This window comes from Phalangium opilio, unplaced genomic scaffold, assembly GCF_054372755.1.
Source record: "Phalangium opilio isolate 3A_F unplaced genomic scaffold, DU_Popi_V2 ptg000079l_1, whole genome shotgun sequence".
Lineage (NCBI taxonomy): Eukaryota > Metazoa > Arthropoda > Arachnida > Opiliones > Phalangiidae > Phalangium > Phalangium opilio.
In genome coordinates this window covers 1,597,543-1,618,393 of record NW_028324187.1, presented here as the reverse complement: position 1 = coordinate 1,618,393, position 20,851 = coordinate 1,597,543, and the positions used below count along the sequence as shown (strand labels likewise).

Below are 20,851 nucleotides of genomic sequence, written 5' to 3'. Positions count from 1 at the left end.
CAAATTTACAACAAGAACTTTCAATATTTATTGTCTTCTGTACATAAATTATCTTCAAAATAATCCTTGATAGATAAATTGTTTTTGCTAAAATCCTGCTAAGTAGTATTATGAAAGGTTTCGTTTTAAAAAAGAGGTTTTAAAAATACTGGGTACATCTGAATTATATATATGGTTTTTAAAGGTTATTTGTTATCGTTCCTGCAGATGTTTTAATCGTTTCGCTGTATGATCATACGAAATCTCGCAATTAACACTCCTGTTTAATTAATTTAAAGGGGTTACGGTAAACGAATATTTAATTATTAGTACTATTTACGTATTATTAAGTTAAAAGTAGTTAAACACTTATGAAAAAATTGAGGTAAAATTACGTGACGTAACAATATCTAGGTTATCATTTTGTTAATTATTAAACAATGAAATGAAGGGTTAATAACAATTATTTGAACTTTTGAAGTCTATATAAAGATATCATTTATAAATAAAATAATGAAAATTACCAACGTAAACTTAAACGACTAGTTGATCTTTACTCCATATAATACAACTACTTAATATTTAATTTAATTTAATGTTAAAATTGACTGGGGTCAAAGTGTCATACTTCTGATTATGAGTCAGTTACGTACTCCAGGTTAAATCAGTCTACGTCTTAATTAGTTTTTATACACGATTAAGTTAGAATTTAATCGATTAGTTTAACTACTCTTTTTTCGTCTGGCTAACGTATTTCTTGTTGATTTGCTTTCGGATTCTAAAAGCTGATCAAATTCCGTGACTAAAATGGGTGCTTGAGTCACTTCTACTTTAGGTACTAAAAGAGGTAAGGACTTGGTAGACTTTTTTACCGAATCTCCGGGTGTTGGTAATATCGCGGTTTCATCGATGTTAGTGAAAATGGCTGAAGATGCGCACATCATGGCTGTTGCCGTCATGTTACCCAAGGGTCCCAAGTCTCTTTTGCTTTTCGACTCGTGTCGAAGGGTTTTACGTAATTTTTGTTTCAACCAACTATTTTCCGAATCTGATTTGCTGAGCTGTTGATGTTTCATCAGTAAGTATTCACTCCCGAGCTCTGATTCGCTGGTTCGTCGGTGACGCGAGGAGGCTGTTGAAGCAGCGACGATTTTGGAATCAAAGTAACGCTTTGGATTGCTTTTCAAGAATTTTTCGATCGTCTCGATGCAACATTGACGTCCGCAGTATTTTGCCCAATCCAGGGCCGTGTAACGACGACTGGGGTCCCGTAACATTGGGTTGGAACCTGCTTCAACGAAAAACAGTGCTATTAAATTCCTAGTTACTTATGGAATAAAGACTCAAAAGGCTTATAATGTAGAAATTCAATTTACCCGCATTGAGAAGTAACTTAACGCATCTGGATCTTCCCTGCAATGACGCTTTCATCAGAGCTGTCATCCCAAACTGATTTCTTTGGTCAACTTCCACCGTTCCTCTGAATCTGTCCAGGATGTAGGCGACAACTTCCGCGTGACCTGTGACATACAGTTCCGTAATTAATTCCCAATTCTAATTACCAATTTAACCAAGAGACTCGAGAACGTATCAGCAACCATATTAGGTTCCCACGATCTTATACTTTGGTAGTGGGTTGTTTTTAGCGTACCGATATGGCGGCTTTGCACGTGGGAACCGGAAACAATGGAGACATGGTACTGCAGCACATCTTTGAACGTTCCCACGTCTTATGTGGGTTCTTTTCTTGCTTTAACCAATAACTTACCGGCTTGTGCTGCCAGCATCAAAGGCGTATTTCCTTCGTTGTCCGATAAATTAATGTCCAGATCGGGTACTTCGCTGATCATGTGTAATAAAGACATTTGGCCGTCTGAGCAAACGTAACTGAGACCAGTCTGAGTGAAGTGTAGGAAAGAAAAATAAGTTTTTTTCAAGTGCTTAGCTTGTAATCTGTTATTTGTCGCGAACGAATTAAGATTTGTCAATCAACGGGGGAAAACGTGCCGGTGATAAGGTTTAAGGAAATTTATTGATAAAATCGAACTTATACCGGTATTACCCGGTCGTAGTGTTAAGTCAACATCCAAATTATGCATGATTGATAAGTACATAAGTGTTTTTAACTTAAGTCATACTCGAATGTAAGAAAATGAAGAAATAGCGTTTAATTAAATGAATGCAGCGGGGTGGAAGTCGGGAGTATAGATAAATTGTTACCCCATTGCTTAGCTTTACACTCAATTGGTTCTATTTTAAATTACATTAGTCAATAATTTCAAGGCTAAATAACTTAGATAAGACGCGATCAATAAGAGTCTGTAAGATAGTTTAATAACTGTATTTAATTGGCCAATTTTAACAGACGCTCTGACGTTATTTATAATCAGTCATCATCAAATAGTTTTAGAAATTTCCTAAAAAAAAAACATGAACGTTAACGCTTCGTACTAAGTGTTAAGCCTAATTTAAAAGTGCACGTGATTTTTTTTTCGCGCCATAATCCAAAGGTCTGTTTGTTGTCTAGAGCGTTCACGTTTTCTTACACACTTTCCGTCAATTTCTTGAATTACTTCCGTGGTAAACCAATTTCGTAATCGACGCTTCCCCCATCTCAAGGTTTATTAACATTAATTACGTCCTGGTGTCATTGAATATACGTTAGAAACAAAGACAGACACAATAATGACCAGCAGTTTTTACAGTTTAATCAAACTAGAAAAAGTTAAACTACAGTTCTATAAATAGTCGTTGGATGGGTAGGTTTGAATTGATGGTAAAAATCGTACATTTATATTTGCAAGAACCACATGGTGTTAATCGGTTTTATTAAATGCTCAAAATTATACATAGTCGCTTTCTCTCTACCTGCTTTTGTCCACCAATCAGAGCTCAGGGTTATAGAATAGGTTAGTTTCTCGGTGATGTAAGATTTAGCGGTGCAAATTAAGTATAGACATAGCGTCAACGTCCTGCCAAAGCTGTCAAATTCACGGCTGGTAACGCGGGAGCTGCTACACCGACACCTCCTTGACCACTAGGTATCGGTCCTAAGACCGATTTATAAACTGCATTTTTGTAGATTTTAATGTATGGCTCATCATTAACGTAAAACTTTAATAATTCCGGTAGACGCGTCAAATCGGGGTTTTTGGGGTCCATCTTGAACCACTCTTTCAAAAACTGAGGTAGAAGAATATCCAATAAAACAAATCTGTTTATACGTTCTTCTTTTTGCGAGGAATTACCGAAATTGGCCATAGCTCGCGCTATACCGTTAACCTCAACTTGAAACTTGTTGGGTCCAGGAAGTGGTCCACCCGAATCTACGTTGAATTTTGTGACATTTGCCAAATATGTGTAATACGTCACATTCTTATCCGGGTTATATTCCGGAAAATCACCAAAATAGGGAACCACTTTGCGCTTATTCGAATTAATAATGAAATGGAAGAAATTAGGAATTCTTTTATAGCCAATCAGGTTCGGGTCCGTTCCATTCCATTCCTGAAGAAATTTGTCCATATCAATGTGCATAGTGAGACTACAATCTTTCGGATCTGCATTGTCTGGCGATTTAGGCTTAGAAAAAAACACCAAGGCTTGAGGATGGTGGTTTATGTTTACTAATACATCGCATTTTTCTTTGACGGGAACAGACAGAACCAAACTAATTAACCCAAGACAAACCTGTCGATAACGGTTAGTTTTAAACGTTGCGGAAGTTCATATAAACAAACCTGTAAATTTCGAACTTACCGCTATCTGAGAAATCATTTTGTCACTACACATCACAAAGCCTAAACGCGTTTTGTTCTCTTTGAAGTCTCGTGTTAATATTTAATGACGACTGAAGGGGGTTTCCGTAGGTTGATTACCTTGGACAAGCCGTTTCTCGGAAGTTCTAGCTTTAGAGGCTAACCGGTTTTTGTTTTATGTACAGTTATAACCACATAAGGTCTAAGTTTTGATCTTCCATAGAGGCAATGTCCATGCGAGACACAATTAAAGAGACTGCTGCGCCCTCTACTTTAAAAGGTTGTTCCTCCCGACTGGAAGGGAAGTACAGGCATGGTGTAGTGTGATTTCCCTATCCTTCGTTGATTTGGGGTAGAGGTAGAGATCACTATAGTCTATGGTATCTGTTTCTGCTAAAAGAAGGCGCCCATGTTCAAGATATACACCGACACGTGACGTCCTCTACCCTTTTATAGAGGGTGTGTGCAAGTAGCAAATAATCCTTTCGACAATACTTAGGAAATTATGATAGCCTTATGGTACAGTTGAGGTTTTTCGAATAATTCATTGCCACATTTTTAAAAATATTGAGGAGTAAGCCTTGAAAAATATGTGATGTGAGTTTGAAGGAAGAAAACTGATTCATCAATTAAACATTTAATGAGTTTCAATTGATCGTTAAAACACTAACGTCTGCCGTTTGAAAGCTTGACTAAATCAGGTGTTTTAATTACAGTTCCAGAAATACCAGCGCCCAAGGGTGTCTGGATTAATTTGCATTCAGTTTGCTGGAAACATTTAACAATATACACATCATTGTACGTTGTAAAAGTAAATAACCTCGGTAGACGTGATTGTTCGCTGTTGAACTCGCGAATAAACTCGTTCAAATAAATGTTCATGCCAATATCACGCAAAGTCTCTTTGTCATCGCCTTCAGGCTTTGGTTTACCGAAATACAATAATGCTCTTGGAAGGAAATTAACGTTGACTTGTAATTGACGTGTCTGATAAGGTCGTTGTCCGGGAAATGGCGGCAAACTGTCAGTATCGTGAACCCTGGTAACGGAATCGGGAATACCAATAGGATGGTCTGCGGTCCACGTGGAGTAGTCCTGGAAGTAAGGTATCACCACCTGCTTGTTGGAATTAATTACGAAATAGAATAACGGTGGAAGACGGGACGAGTCAATATTGTTGGGGTCCATTTTGTTCCATTCTCGTATGAATTCACGCATTTCAAAGTACATGCTAACCCTGCAATCATCTGCGTCAGGTTCCGTGGATATCAAGGTGTCATTTACAACAACCATCGCTTCTATTCCGTTGTTTACGTAAACGGCCAGGTCACATTGCTGTTTAGGTTTAGACATTTTCCCATTGACCCCAAGGGATGCGCATTGTACCGTGAACAGTGAACACAAGACAAGAAGAGGCTAAAGATGAAGTTGAATATTATAGGCCTATGTATCGATATCAAAGTTCAGTAATTGGAATTTACTCACAACCAGACGGAGAGCCATCTTTTTTTCCTAACCTCTTCGTTAGTTCGACCGCGGAAAAGTATTGTTTCGAGATGGGATTCAAGTTTTAACGATCTGGTATAATTTAAGAAACCGGTAAGAGCGCTCTGCAGGTTGAAAACGACTTATAGGAAGTAAAAATATATTTTTTTGCCAATATATATTTTTTTTGACATTGAGTCATTAGGAGCCGATTTATTTGAAGAAGAATATGCTTTTGTTGGATGGAAAAATCATTTATCAATTGTGCATTTAATCAGTAATTCAGATTTACATATTGATCGTTAAATTAGCGTCTGCCATTTGATAAGTTTTTCAAATCGGGCGTTTTAATTACAGTTCCCGAAACACCACTACCCGAAGCTGGTGGATGTTCGCATTGAGGTTTATGGAAGCATTTTTCACGATACACTTCGTTTGTCTTTGTAAAATAGAACAACTTTGAAAGGCGTGATTTATCTGTGTTCCAGTCTTGAATGAATTCGTTTAAAGTAATGAACATATACATGTCACTCACAGGCTTAGGCTTGCCTTGAGATTTTGGTTTACCGAAATACAACAAAGATCGTGGTTGGTAATTAACGTGCACAAGTAATTCACGGGTATTGTAGGATAACTGTCTGCGAGGTTGTGGAAAACCAGAAGTATCTTCAACCTTCGTAACAGTGTCAGGAACACCTAAGGGTTGGTCAGGAGTCCACGTGGAATAGTCCTGGAAGTACGGTACCACATTCCGCTTGTTGGAATTAATTACGAAATAGAATAATGGTGGAAGTCGAGATGCGTCGATGTTGTTGGGGTCCATTTTGTTCCATTCTCGTATGAATTCATCCATTTCAAAGTACATACTGATCCTGCAATCATCTGCGTCAGGTTCCGTGGAAGCCTGAGGACCATTTACGAGAACCAAGGCTTCAGTTCTGTTGTTTATGTAAACGGCCAAGTCACATTGCTGTTTCGGTTTATTCAGTTTCCCTTTGATCCCAAGTGAAGCGCATTGAACTGGGGATTGTGAGGCAAATTGAATGAAGCATAATAGAACCACCTAATGACGTTTTAAATAATGAATTTACAAATTGACTGTTTAATTTTGCAACTGGGTAAGAGGTTTACTTACAACCCATCGGAAAGCCATTTTACGTAACTTCTAAGCGCGCCTTCGACAGAGGTCTAGCATTTCGACGGAGAAGGATTGGGTTTAAATACCTACGGGTGGCTGGCAAGTGGGATTCGAGTTTAAAGAGTTGAATACGTAATATTTGAAAGTTTCTAGTAATATTCAAACAACCGGTTTGGTCCGTGAAAATTTCTAGCTTAAAGATTAGTGATTGATAACCGGGTTGTCAAGGTACAGCAAATGAATCAAATAGTGAATAATTACGAAAAGAAAATTATTAAAGTATGCAACATATCATTGAGATAATTGAAGAAGCCCAACTTCATATTTAATAATCAAAAGTAGAAAATCGCACTAACATTTGAGTAAATATTCAATACATTATAGACCGTTTCGATTTGTAGTTTAAACGTGGTAATTAACGCCTTCCTCCAGCTATAACTGTTAAATTTTCCGGCCTAATAACTGTACTCGAAATCCCAATGGGACCAACTGCGCAAACGTTATACTTCGGTCGTCCATTTACATGGTGGTCTTGAAGATTACTACCGTCTGCAATTATCAAACTAATTAAACACGGTAAATTCGACCAGTCAATGTTATTAGGGTCCATTTTGGCCATCTCCCTTTGAAACTCATCCAAATTGATCTCCAGTGCTATAGTGCAATCACTTGGTTGTACAAGCTCCGATTTCTTCGTTCTTATATCGGAAACAGTATCGGGTTCGCGAGGTTCTACTGAAACTACCATATCACCATTTACGAGAACAGCTAGATCGCACTTGTTGTTTGAACTCGAAGTTGTCACACCGCCCTTAAGGGTTTTGGGTGTTGTAGAAACTACACTCGAAACGGGTGAAATGCAAACGAGACCCAATAAAAATGCCTAAAAAACGTTTTTCTTAATATTGAGCAATGATATCAATTTAACGTCATTTTCGCCTAATTCAAGGAGAAATGCGGCAAGTCAGATGCGGTATATACTCGTCTAAAGATGAACGTCGCGATTTCCAAAAATTTTCGTTGCAAGCGGACGCGTCAAGTTCTCATATTGACCTTCTAGAAACGTGTTTCGATATGTTACGTATAAGGATTAGGTGTTTCGTATAACAGGTCTTTTACTTCAAAATTTATTAGCGAATTATTTTAAGAGTTGGCTATAAAAATGTACGGGAATTCTGTGCAAGATCATTATAGAAAGTTAGGCGATGGAGTGGAAGTAAGCTTTAATTCTGCAGTGCCCAGTATGATATTTACGATACTGAACCTCCCTTTATGAAGGTATCTTCCCCCTTTCTCCAAGGAAAATATTACGATTTTTTAAGCATTCTGGGCTTTAATCGGTTTTAGGTGGTGGTGGTGACATTTTTTCGTTGTATAATGACTTACTTTCTACTATTTCTATTTGCATTTAATATACAATTAAATTTCCGGTAATGATGTATTTCCACTTGCCAAGATACGAAAATTTATTGCAACATAAAAGAAACATTTCGAATTTGAATATTAACACTTGGTAAATTCCCAGGAGGATATCCCAGTATTTTAATCCCTAAGCTAAACTAAAGGTTCCGGCAGACTATACCTCAATGCTTCCTCTTTCAATATAATCTTTTTTGGATCACTCACCCACGTTCTAGTAAACAAAGGACTTAAAATACATCCCAACCCAACGCCCTTTTCATTCTAAGTGATGGGGGAAAGAAGGAAATTCCGAAACGACAGGAGAACCAGCCGAGTTACGTCCTCTTCTAATATTTTTCTGGCACTCTTTCCATCTCTTTTGTCTTCGCTTCATCACGGCCGCGAGCCGCGCCCGATCACCTTTCTCTCAATCCTTTCTCCATCACTTGAAATCTTTCTCATCTTGAGCTTCCTTTTTCTCTGTTGATCTCGCCGTCGCTTCAGCGATTCGAATGAGGCAGTAGAACCCCTTCCCGTCCTATTTATTCTCCAACGATTCTCTGGTTAACTCCAATACCTCTGGTTTTATTGCCTAGTTTGAAAATTTTAAGACTGTCTGTCGTGTCTTTCTTAAAACTTCATTGTCACACGGTAAACGTTGCGCTTATTGTGACGAACCGATTTTGTAATGGTAGGAGGGTGATTTGTGACATAGACATTGTGTACAGGGTGATATATACCCATTAAGTCTTCCATAATATTCTTACAGTAAAGGTGAAACTCATATGCCGAATTTGGTGATGAAAAGGGTCATCTTTGATAGTTTTAACTCAGCAGATTTTTAACAATACCCTGTACATGCTTGTTTTTCCGCCAGCGGATTTTCAAGTGCAATTTAAACAAGGAAAAGTTGACAAGCCATTTCGAATATTTCTTTTATCGCGATGTGTGTTCTCGGTGTGGGTCCACTGATTTCATTTCAAGCTTGTACCGGTTGTTTAACAAGTTCGCGCCAGCATTTTACTAGGAATTTAATCTTTTGACAATGAACGAACGTTTGGAACTATTGTTTTAACGTTTGTTTATTCGTTGGCGTATCCATTCTAATCTCTCACGCAAGAAATGTTGCTAAAAATATATAAAATTAACATCTGGCGGCTCTCCTTTTAACAAAAGTGTGTTTTTTTAAATCGGGGCTAAATTTCTAAATATGTATATGGTATCAGGGAGGAGTAGAAATGGAGAAGTATTGTGGGGTTACTGTTGGTATATTGAGTTACTTTTTTGCGCCATCTCTCCGACACAAAATGTACAAATGTATTTTCAAAAAAGTCTCGTGCGGTTTGGTCAACTCATGCCAAAACGGACGCTTTCAAGATTCTCACGAGAGGGCAGTTCGTAGGGCGAGTTTGTGGGAACTAAGATAACTCTTGCCAATACCGCTCCTTTTGTACTCCTCCCTGATGATATCGCAACTATTTTTAAGTAACTGAGAGGAAATGGTTAAAACGCGCGTCATAGTGTTATCGGAATAATTGCGAAAAGTAAACAAATTCGTCAATGTTGTAAATATTGAGTCCTGCATATTTGAGAAATCTCCTTAAATTGCTGTTCTAAATTTAAGACTGTTGTAAATATTGAGTCCTGCATATTTGAGAAATCTCCTTAAATTGCTGTTCTAAATTTAAGACATCTTCAGAAACTCTTATTGTGTCTCAATATTGACGAGAAATGTCTGACGTCTAGGGATATTTTTGCGTTAACTAGCAACTTTATACAGTAGCTTGACGTCATACGTTCCCTTTTTTACGCAGCATTATGCACCAAGAAGGATTAAGTTGTTTTCCCGTTTTCTCTAATGGCGTCGTTAGTGAGGATCTAATGCAAAGAGTTACTTTCCGATCTCTTCCCTCATTAGTTTAAACAAGGTACTTATGCCATATACAGAGTTTACCACACGTTTATAGTAAATGTAGCTTGGGGTTCGCATTAGATCTCTTGGAATCATATATACCATTAAAGAGATAGCAGTTCCTAAAATTGTTGGGAAACATTTATCGGTTGGGTTTAGTTTAACATATATTATCTTAATCGATTAATGGTTAGGCCTTGGCCAAAAATACCGCACATCCTTCTAACACGTTTCCCCATTGGCTATAACCAACATCCGGTTTCATCACTGCCCCTCCCCACTAATGCTTTTGACGTAACTACGTCCAAAAACCTATCTTCCGGCACGATTCGGGGGCTTGTAAAATTCCATTTTTATTTAACTATTACAAGATAACTAATGCGCAGGTTACGTATGTTTTTTAATATACTTTTAAGGGTTAAATTAGTTTTAAAAACCGCCGTAACAGAAGGTTAGGTTCGACTTACCCTTCCGGTGCCGTCTTGATAGTTGATAGTCTCCTGACTGGCTTTCTTGAGTAGGAAGGTTCTGACTGTCGTTTCGTCCCCTCTTTTACAAGCCATTAGGAAAGCCGGATTAGCCTTAACTTGCGCCAACATAGTTTCCATAGTTACGTTCGGATCTCGTATCGGGGCCCGTGCCATAGTCAGGGGTCCTATTCTATCGAAAGTTTGTAAATCAGGGTGCTGGAAAGAAGTTGCGCTTGGCTTATTAGCCGAACTAGAAGATGCTGATCTTGAAGGTCTAATCGGTGGAGGTGGCACATTTTGTTTCTGATAATCCGTCGTTGTACGCGAACTTTGGGTAATCATGACTATTAGATGATGAAAACAGGAGCTCCTAGAGTTATTTTCAGAGTTCAGGTCCTTGCAATTTCTCTACTTTTTTTCTTCAAAAACCTTCCTGAACTTTAAAACTAAGTCAGAAACGCGCCAAAATGGCCCAAGAGATGTATCATCTTTTTAGAAGCAAAACTCGTTCGTGGAAGGTTGGAACCACCATACGAAATTCTTTTTATCCGTTTTAAATCTCTGGGTTTAAGCCCACGATGCGCGAACTGAGGAATTTTGGTCTCGCTTGATTCTCAGTTGGTGTGTGGTTGGGCAAAGCTACTTCAATGCAACTCTTTCATTCGGTCGGCGTCTGAAAAGAGATAGAAACCAAAACTCTTATGAGTTAGTTCAGTTGACTATTTACTGCCCTGCTTTATAAATTTATACATTCTATATTTGAAAGGGACCTATATTCCGAGCGCTTTAGTAAATACACGTGGAAGAATACGTTAATTAGGAGAACCCAGTTTTTGTCATGGTTAATTAGAATCTCTCTTGATTTTAACAAACTTTTGAGATGCGTTAAGTGGGTTTATGACAAGACTTGGCAACCTCGAGTCCTCTTTTGAATTGTAATTAAGTTTCAATGTATCGATTAAATGAAGAGCCAATTAGCAACATTTTCTCTATACTACATTCTAGCAAACATTGTATCTTCTTATCTTAAAGGCATTCCTTAATTTTGTTTTTGCCACTGACCCGAATAAGGGTTAGCAGATGTATTTTTAGAGCAAAATATTTCACGCTTATCTCGTGGCATTGAAATCTGAAAAAGTTGTTTGGGAGACTAGTCCTTAAAAAAAGTAGCATCAACTGAGAGCCAATTTTAAAAAAGTCCTCAAACTTTTATAAGCATTGGATGCGTCGAAGTGCTAGAAATAGAAATAAAAAACTAGAAGCCGCTTCAAATTGAGAAGGAGAGTTTTTATAAGCACAGGTTCAGTTGCCAGTATGATAAGTAAAAACCGTAAATTAAAATTTCTCTCCTCTATAGTAAAATTCATCAGTCTTTCCAAATATAATCTTGTCTAAGGAAAATGTTTATGGCTCACGTATCTGAAACTTAATAAGCGTTGAAAACTAATCTATAGAGATCGAAATCGCGCTCTCTAATGTGTCTTAATCTTTTATAAATTGCTCGAAAAGAATCTGTTTAATTGATTCAAGAATATAAATAGCGTACGATCAGCGTAACAAAAGACATGATTGATTACTCAAAGCTGTAATAGACCCTTTTTCAAAGGGATGCCGAAATATCGTCTGCTTTAATTAGGCTTGAGGTGGAACCTTGATTTTGTATGTGGACAACAAAGGCCTTAGAAAGGTAGGCCTGTTCAATACAATTATTTTTATTATGATTTATGTATTTACTCCCAAAAAAGTTACTAAACTTCAACACTTGTTAAAAGTGAACTGTTTGTTGACTATGATTCATCTTGCCTTGTTTTTGGCAATATTCCAGGGTAGTGTTGACCCAGTGAGGGTATATATAAACGAGAGAAGTAATAGGCAACAACTTTGACAAGGTACTTTAGCGGTTCTTGCCTTTATTTTTTATTTATTGGTTGTATTCCCTAATGTCCGGTTCAAGATATTTCAACCATTAAGGGCGCGGAGAAAGATACGTGCTTTGAAATCTGAGAGGAAAGAGTTCTATAGCCAAGCTTACCACTCCTTTTCAATATATCCTCTTAGTTTGACCCTGTTGAGCGACATGCTATCTGTATATCTATCCGAGTCCCTTGCTAAAACGACTGGCCAATTTTTGTAAAAGATATAATAATCTTCTAAAGCAATCGATAATTAGAGTAAAAATGAAGGTTAAACGATGGTATTGCACGACAGATTCGAGGAGGAAAATCAGTGTGTTACACGCAATTTTGAAATTATATAAAATATACGTGGACGATCGTATTATATCGAGGCAAGCTTGGCCCAATCTGCACATGCGTTTTCTTCCAATCAAGAAGTGATATCTAGTTTATTGGGGAGAAGGTTTAAGATGCCTAAGTATTCGCGCGCGCCATAAACCCAGTCCCCCTTTCAAAATACAAGGGGGGGGGACGTAAAAGGAGGCCGAGCTAATTCGCCTCTCCTCAGTCGGAAAATACGTAATTTTCGTCATTCGCGTCGCGCTGACGTGAGTTTTCAAGAACCAATGAGATGCTGTTTGTAATTTAGAGTCGGTGATTAACTACTGACAGGCTACGTTTGGACTGGAGATAAAGCTGGAAATGTGGCGAATTTATACCTTCTCCATAATAAACTATACATCACTTCTTGTTCCTACTTAAGGGATATTTGCATTTAATTTCGTCTACGATATGGTTTTAAAATTGTGCGTAATAAGTTGGTTTTATTGTTTTAAAATTGAAAATATGTCAAAAATGGAAAAATGAAAGAAGTCATTTGAAGCGTCTAAGCGGACTTTCTTCGGGAAAGTGAAAGTGGAAGGGTTTATATTTACCATATTATAACTTTAATTATTCCCTTTTAAAGCAAACCTGGTAGGTAACTCGACCAATATTGATCAATTGAAACTTGAGACCTAACCGATTCGTGAAACTGAATAATTCAAACTTAACTTGGATATATAGACAAAACGTGCCATTGCAAAAATGTCGTCTAATACTTTGTTTAAAGAAAAATAATAAATTTTTCCAATTTAAAATATATATGGAGTTCCTTAAAGAAATATCGATTGTTTTTGCAAAAGTGCGTAAATCCATCCAGGGTCTTTTTAAATAATGCTATTTTAGCCTTCCTTTTGTTTTAAGTTTTTAGCTTGAACTTAAGAAGCTCAATCTTTCTTTCTCTAGAGCTGAGATAATGAATTATTTATGCTTTTGCGGCTTTAAATAGCGCCAACTCATATTGCTGGCAGCGTTAATGGCCTAATTGAGAAGGCTACTAAAATCACACGACTTTTATTTTTTTTAAGTTAGGCTTAGTTACTTGTGATTTTAGATTAAGTCAAAGGGGGGGGGGACTTCGGTCTTTCCAATATGTTAATTCTTAAGTTTATTTATCGAGAATTCCTATTTGTTACTAAAAACACGGAAAGGATATCAAGCTGGTCATCTTTGTTGATATGTAAAACCATACAGGGTGTTTCTGATAAGTCTGTCTTAAAGTAAACGGTATGATCTTATAGTCAAACTGAGTAGAATGCGTCAAAGAACATGGGGAACACACCTTAAGGACTTATTAGCATTAATCTACCCATTTAATTGGACACTTATGCAAGATAAAGGCTGATAAAATGCCACTACACGTTATTTACATTTTATCACTAATGTTAAACCTAAAGTTGTTCAAGGAAGGTGCACGCCAAACACTAACTAAAGCTATGTTCACATATTCTTAGTTACATGAATTAATTCTTGATTTTATTTGTTAGAAAACAAGTAGATATCGCAAACTTTAGAGTGTATAAATAACTGTTACAGCTGCATATACTTGAAGTTAATGGCCTTGTGTGTTTATGTTCAATGTTTGTTTTTCTACTTAGACTACTTTACTGAGTTGTTCCGTTCCGGGACAGTTATGACGTAAGACATTTTTCGGCGAAAACGAAAATTGAACTCGATAGGAAAAAAAAATGTTTCAAAACTAGAACGATATCGATGGCTTTGACATCCTTTCTTTATTAGTACTGAAACCCTAACTCAGGCAGGCCTTCGAAATAGGACCCCTTTTACATTGAATGGAATTCCTAAGAGCTTTTTCGAATCTCGGTTGGAGAAAAATTCAAATCTTCTACTTCAACATTTTAGGCTTAAATTTAGACCTACATTATGCAAGATTCAAGTTAAATTGACCCACAAATTCTTGATGGAAGGACTTAAATAGTGTTTTAAAAATATATTAGCATCTCTTATGCTTAATTTCACCGAATTTAACACAAAAATATTAACGAACTTCTCATTTTAGCAAATAAAGCGTGAAACATAATGTGCCCTTACTTTTACTGACCGTTGTTAAACCTCGTAAAGATACCCGTCAAAATTAATTCGTATATACTAACCCATTTCCTTATGGGATAGCAACAATATGGGCAACGTAAATATTATTTTAAGCTAGATAATTCTTACAAGGCCGTAAAAGTTAATAATGTAACCGAATGGATCCTTTCGCCTTAATTGCTTTCAAGTAGAGTGTATACGACACTCAAGGGAACATCATCAATTCCTACTTTATCTTAACATGCCAGAAATTAAATTAAAGGTGAACTTCCCTTTAAACCAACAAGGGATATGGATTAATAATAGGAACTGTATGAAATAAGTCTCTGTGAAAGTTAACATATTGATATGAATAGTCATAGTTAAAGCTTACCAATTTGTCCTTTGCTCATACACAGTTGAAATTTGTTTGAAAACACCAGGAAATTCTCAAACTTTACAACTTTAACCTCAAAAAGTGTTGGAATATATTACACACGACAATCCAGACGTTTTCACTTGTTGCTAAATAACTTGACTACTGAAGTTAAGCTTTCCTTTGAGTTACTTCCAGTCCATAAAATACAGAGACGCGCTACCGCAAGAACGAGAGGAATGGGGAATGAAAAAATTATAACTGTGAAAAGATGAAAAGTCTGAAAGTCACTTCTCGGTTCTAGAAGTATACTAGCTTATCATCTTCGTTACCGCGCTTGCGCGGAAGATGATGGTAGTTGCGGTTTGGCTGGCTGGTGGGGGTGTCTGACTCGTCTAGAGAGCCTAGTGGGATCTTGTATTAATAGCTTCGTCGTGTTAAGAACTAAAACCACCTGGGTAGTACCAGTATACGGTAGTGGGACAGAAAATAACCAGCGCCAGAAAGACTCTTGAGATAAATTTGTAAAATAAGCGAATATGATGCGATACTTTAGTCGAACATGAATGTATTACATTCCCTACCCTATGGAAATGAACTGCTCTATGAGGCGATTCAGAAAATCGTGGTGGAAAGAAACTTCGGCTTAGACTGTTTGCCCGTGTTTATGTTGGATGGGTTAAGTTAGTAGAAACAGCGAGTTATCTTCTATAGCACCCCGTTGCGTCAGGCCTGATGTCATATTTTGAGAGATTTTTGAAATGGGGAAAAAGAGAAGGGCAAACATTGACTTTTGTAGTGATGGGTATGGGTGTTATAAATGTGTTTTTCGCCTCGTCATTTTCTTTCCTTCACTGTATACCTTCTTTCGTCTACTTTATGTCTTCTTTAAGACGTTTTGGAACAATTAGACGCTGTTTATTTGGGTTGAAACGTATAGAGTTCAACAGCATTTTTATTCCATTAAGCCTAATGTGGTTTACCCGCCTTTATCCTTACGTGTATATAAATATATACGGTATCTATTTTATAATTCGTCTTCCACGGAGTGAGATAAAAGACTTAAAGATAGATTAAGATGCTTAAGGCGAGTGGTTGATGGCAGGTTTTAAACAGCCTGATCTTGCAATTCATTTAAAAGGGATCGTGCTGTTTAAAAAAGAAGAAATATAGACACAAGGAATGAAGATTTTGACGAGATTCAGGCGTCGACAATCTTGAAGAGAGGTGGGTAAACGAGTGTGTTTGCTCTTGGCACCTTTTCAGGGGTGAAAGTCCCATCACTATCCCGTCTTGTCTAAAATTATTTCACCCAGTGATCTTTGTCCACCATCCATGGAAATTTATTTTTGGATTTTTGTGAGATACATAAGATATAGATTGTAATGTACTTATATCGGAATTGGTAAACACGGTCCGAGTGTATTTATCTCTCCCGCTGTTGGTTTTAGCAAGTTCCTTAGGAAAATTGAGTTACAGAAAAAACAACCCATGACGCTAAGATGTTTTGCGTTTTTTATATGGTTAGGTTTTCGTGGTTTTCTTTGAGTAAATGAACATACCTTGTACACGACCGATATGTTTGTTAATAATGTTAATAACCTCCACTTTCTCGAAACCCTTATAAACTCACAATAACCCATGACGTCCCTTGAGGGAATGATATGAACTCCGCGGTAGTTGAGCTGGCTTCATTGCCTTGTTTCCCCTCAATCTCAATTCACACGCCACCCTGCAACTGTTGGTTGTTACAACATATTAACGGGATTTAGGTCGGAACACTTTGTATTTGCCAGACACTAATGCTTAGGCGAAGGAAGTTACTACGTCAACGTGAAGTACACTCTATTTTCGTCCAAAAACGGGTGAGAATAGACAGCTTGATACGATTGAGAAAACGGCTTTGCCCTTTAGTCAAGCTCAGGTTTAACACAAGTTTGCTATTTCTCAAGTACTTGTAAATATCGAAGGCTTTCTTTGCCTGTCATGATAGTTCTTTTGTAACATCTCTTCAAGGGATGTGCAATGTATTACGTAGAGGCGGGGCTTATGTCAAGCTTATTTTTAATGAAATAGAGCTCTATTTGGCATGCGTGTATTTCGTACGGTTATCAGTGCATTGGTATCATGGCCATGGACATTTTCATTGACTCTACCCACCGAGTAGTTCCACACTTACTATATTTTAGCAGACGTGACAGTGACACTACCCAATCACTATTACAGGAAATAGTAGCTCCACTACTTCAAAATATAGTTATTGACTTGCCCCCACATGACGCACTGTATATCCCTTAAAGAATCTTAATTCGTTCTTAAGTTTGTCACAAAGCGAAAGATCTTGGGTAATACCTGGTTTTCTCAGTGTACATTTCAGTATTTGCACTGTGCATGGGTATTCCCAGGGTTTTGTGAGCAAACATAAAACGAAAATGGAACATTTTTCAGGAACACGAGACCTGGTTTCGCTATAGGTATCTAGGTATCTAGGGATCTAGAGTATAGAAGAGAGAGAGAGTGTGTGTGTTTTATCCTGGATTTATCCAGGCACCATTATAAATTAAACTCTATACTGTCAAGGTTGTGATGCAGCTTTTGTAAAAGCTCTCTTTATGTCAACAAAAATGTTCAGCAGGGATTAAAAACTCCACCACCGGACAAAATTAGAATCGACCCAGTCTCTCTAAAGCTATACCATATTTTAATTTTAGATTTCTGAAAACTTGTTAAGTTTCAAGTGTTTACAATTTTGCAGGTAAATTAAACTTTTCTCTGTGAAATTAACTTAAATTTATCGGTTCAAACTTGTATACCATGGTGGATAATCAATATTTGGTCGAAGGGGTAAAGTTTGACCTTTAAAGCCTAGCCAAATAAAGCGAAACAAGGGGGCTAATCACTCTCAGATTTCCTGCGCGTCCGTTAGGGGTTACGTATACACCCATCACGCTGAGTGAATGGCTCCTCGAAGGAAACGCTTTCGAGTGGATAATTGTAATCCGGTTGGACCGTAATAAGACATTTCGATTACTTTGCGCTAATTTCCCTCGTTAGCTAGAGTTCCAATTTTTCTTTTCTGGACTACTGTGTGGTTAGCCATCCCAAAAATCTATCAACCTACAGGTATTAAATATGTTGGGTCTCTATTCCATCAAGGACTTTGTAACTCAATAGAGGAGGAGCAAAGAGCTAGATAATTAATGTGGTATGAAGGGGCGGGGCCAACACGAAACTTATCTTCTATAGAGCCCTACTGGGCACGCGTGAATTTTGTAACGTTTTCAGTTATGAGCATTGTCATTTTCGTTTAACCTATACGCCAAGTCATTCCGTGCTTCCAGAGTTTAAGCAGACGACGGAAAGTCACGTGACACTGCCAAATCACTACTCCAGGAAATAGTAACACTACTTCAAAATATAGTTCTTGAGACATCTCCCTCTAATCGGTTTTATTTTTCAGTAAAATAAATTCTGAGAAATTTTTAGTGAACCGGCATACCGTGGTTTTTGTGTCCCACCCAGTTTTCAAATCCCATATTGGGTTTGTAAGGTCCATGATTCTATATTCGTCGAACTGTATTTGGTAAAACGTAAAGATGGAAAGTTCTTCCTGTTGGAAAGTATTTGGTTTTGTAATTATCGTAGAGGTATAAGCTTCGTAATTGAATCACCAGACCCTAAGGCATCTTTTCTGTCGTTATTAAAAACGCAATGTAAGCCTTATTAAGGTGCCAACGGCTGATTAATGCCCTAAAGGTTCTGGTATGTGTACCCAAAGATGGGAAAGTATAATTAAAACAAGAGTAAATCCCTCCTTTCATCGGGCCTTTTCTATACATAAGGGAAGTTTCCTAGAAGACCCTAAACCCTCTAACAGTCATCATTCATCTGACTTGGGATTAGGAATCTGCTGGACTGTTTCGTTACGCCTAAAACAAAAGTTTCATAGAACTTTCATTAGAAGAAGTGCACAGTAAATTGACGCGATACTTTCTTCTGTCCCGATGATTGGGCGAACATTGTACCGCTTCCGGAATAGAAAGACGAGAGGATGAGGTATTTTTACAGTAAATTAGTTGGAATTTGACGCATTATTAATAGCTAGTTAATTTTAAATAACATCAAAGCACCTTATATATATATTAAATTGAAGGTCAAGCTCTTAAGATGAGTTGTACTTCCAACTGGACGCTTGAGAAGCTTCCGAAGATAAAATAAAATTTTTGCAAGTAAAAGGAAATAAGTAACTGTTGAAACGGATTATAAATAATTGGAAAAGATCAAGGATGACGCGTCTATTTGAGTATACGTAATTGTCAAACGTTCTTAAAGTTCCTCAAAATTAATAAGTAAAGAACACATTTTTAGTTGAAGAAAATGTTTCTATTCTCTTCGCATGATTGATTTGAAACATATATCACCAGTTAACAAAAGATTTTGATGTCACTTCGTATTTAACGTCGGTACATCGTAACAAAAGAGTAGAAATGTCATAATTCTTAATGTAATCCCATAAATAGCCCTTTCACGTTGGTTTGCTTTCAAAGCTCGTTTATAATTCAAAGTTCAGAATGAATTTATCCTGCCAGAACTACATGCTAGCAGTGAGCTGGTGAAAGTGACTGAATTTAGGCGCGAAGTAAGTCTAAAGATTACGTCACAAGCCAGGGGGAAAAAGAGTTATCCTTGACAAAATTCTGGTCACTCCAGCAGCACGTATGTTGGTTTTCAGAATTGGACTTTTCGACCGAGGAAGAGTTATAATCCCCTAAGAGACTCTTCCCAGCCGGGAGTCGCGACAGAGCGTTTGCAGTATCTGGGTAAACCCGACGTGTCCCGCTACATATTGATTGCCATTTAATCTGGTTCGAAAAGCTTCCACAAAATACTACTAGAAACTTTGGCTAATTACTCGCTGGAATTGAGTTAAATTACACAGTCCTGATATTACTTGTTTACTAGACGCTGTATAAAATGATTTAGGATTAATTTATCTAACCAAAGGAAGGTCTACATTATCCATACATGCAATTTCAAGTAAAACTTGCAGACACTTGAATTATCTTCGCGATAACACCATGTTTTTCATTGCATTATGCAGCTAAAAATTGCACCCTCTACCAGTGTCTCTCTAAGAAATCTCTTTGAAACGACAAAGTTCTGGTAGAGGAGACCTTGGTCCTCAAAGACGAATAAGTAACAGTATTTCCAACTGTCATAAATGAGCTCCGTTTCTTTAGCGTATCAAATATTTTTTCTCATAAATAGAACTACCCCGAAGAGACTTTTTGCAATTACAGCGAGTCATTAGACAACTGTTCAACTAAATTTGATTGATGATAAAAGTAATGGTATATGGAGTTGGACAGAAAAAAATATTCATTACCTTGTCGGCAGCGCGTTCCGGAAATCTACAGCACGTCCCGGCGGCCAAATTTCTCACCACGTTTTTTGGAGATGGTTAGAGAAGAAAATTGGCGCGCACCTATTACCGGATAAAAACGCGAGGGAGTCTGCATTTGGAAGGAGCCGCTCCAAGCCCCTCCGGATGCAATTTCCCCATAATAACGTCTCTACACGAAGTATGTTGGTAGCGTTGTACCTAGATTGTACTACCTGTTGACGTTACTAGTTTCCCCGTGTCGTCTCCCTCTGGCGCCGATTGGAAACATCTCAAACTCGAGAGCCGGATACATCTAGGTTGTCATGGGAACTCGGTGCTCCGGGAATTTTCCCTTTTAGCACGCTTCTTTTGGGACCGATTGGAAAAGCGTTGGAAAAACTCGAACTCTTATAGGGCTAAGTTCAGGTGGTTATCCAACCCTGGTATGACTCTTGATTTTGGAAACAGATTTGCATAGCCTTTCATTTTACTCTTACTTGTTCGAGGTGTCGACGTCCTGTCGCAAAGAAACTGAAATGTCCCTTAGGCAGAATGTCACTAAGTTTTCGGGGCAAAACTACAAACTGCCTGTTGTTTTGAACCCTGTATTCACCCTTTCATCTTTTGCGTTAGGTCTATATT

At 37.6% G+C, this 20,851-nt stretch overlaps 2 protein-coding genes across 4 annotated transcripts; both read right to left on the bottom strand.

Moving 5' to 3' along the window:
- Positions 1-4: 4 nt before the first annotated feature.
- Positions 5-20,439, bottom strand: LOC149654128 (uncharacterized). 3 transcript variants are annotated; one of them, XM_089845521.1, is made up of 5 exons: positions 20,213-20,439; positions 10,141-10,816; positions 1,748-1,877; positions 1,356-1,499; positions 5-1,270 (listed from the first exon to the last, which is right to left on the bottom strand). In XM_089845521.1, the coding sequence occupies exons 2-5, from the start codon at positions 10,483-10,485 to the stop codon at positions 702-704; spliced, it is 1,188 nt and encodes a 395-aa protein (XP_089701647.1). In that variant the 5' UTR covers positions 10,486-10,816; positions 20,213-20,439; the 3' UTR covers positions 5-701. The 3 variants fall into 3 exon arrangements, with proteins under 3 accessions (XP_089701647.1, XP_089701649.1, XP_089701648.1); XM_089845523.1 differs by having other exon boundaries at positions 5-1,267; positions 20,213-20,437; XM_089845522.1 differs by lacking the exon at positions 20,213-20,439 and adding an exon at positions 14,845-15,127.
- Positions 2,666-3,874, bottom strand: LOC149654129 (uncharacterized). Its single transcript, XM_089845173.1, has 2 exons — positions 3,739-3,874; positions 2,666-3,669 (listed from the first exon to the last, which is right to left on the bottom strand). The coding sequence occupies exons 1-2, from the start codon at positions 3,769-3,771 to the stop codon at positions 2,944-2,946; spliced, it is 759 nt and encodes a 252-aa protein (XP_089701299.1). The 5' UTR covers positions 3,772-3,874; the 3' UTR covers positions 2,666-2,943.
- Positions 20,440-20,851: the final 412 nt, after the last annotated feature.

Bases quoted from the DNA above. Each gene is read 5' to 3' on its own strand.
- LOC149654128 (XM_089845521.1), bottom strand. From the start codon at position 10,485: ATGATTACCCAAAGTTCGCGTACAACGACGGATTATCAGAAACAAAAT. The intron at 1,878-10,140 runs GTAAGTCGAACC...CACTTCACTCAG, and splicing joins ATCAAGACGGCACCGGAAGG to ACTGGTCTCAGTTACGTTTG. The intron at 1,271-1,355 runs GTAAATTGAATT...TTTTCGTTGAAG, and splicing joins TAAGTTACTTCTCAATGCGG to CAGGTTCCAACCCAATGTTA.
- LOC149654129 (XM_089845173.1), bottom strand. From the start codon at position 3,771: ATGTGTAGTGACAAAATGATTTCTCAGATAGCG. The intron at 3,670-3,738 runs GTAAGTTCGAAA...CGTTATCGACAG, and splicing joins AAATGATTTCTCAGATAGCG to GTTTGTCTTGGGTTAATTAG.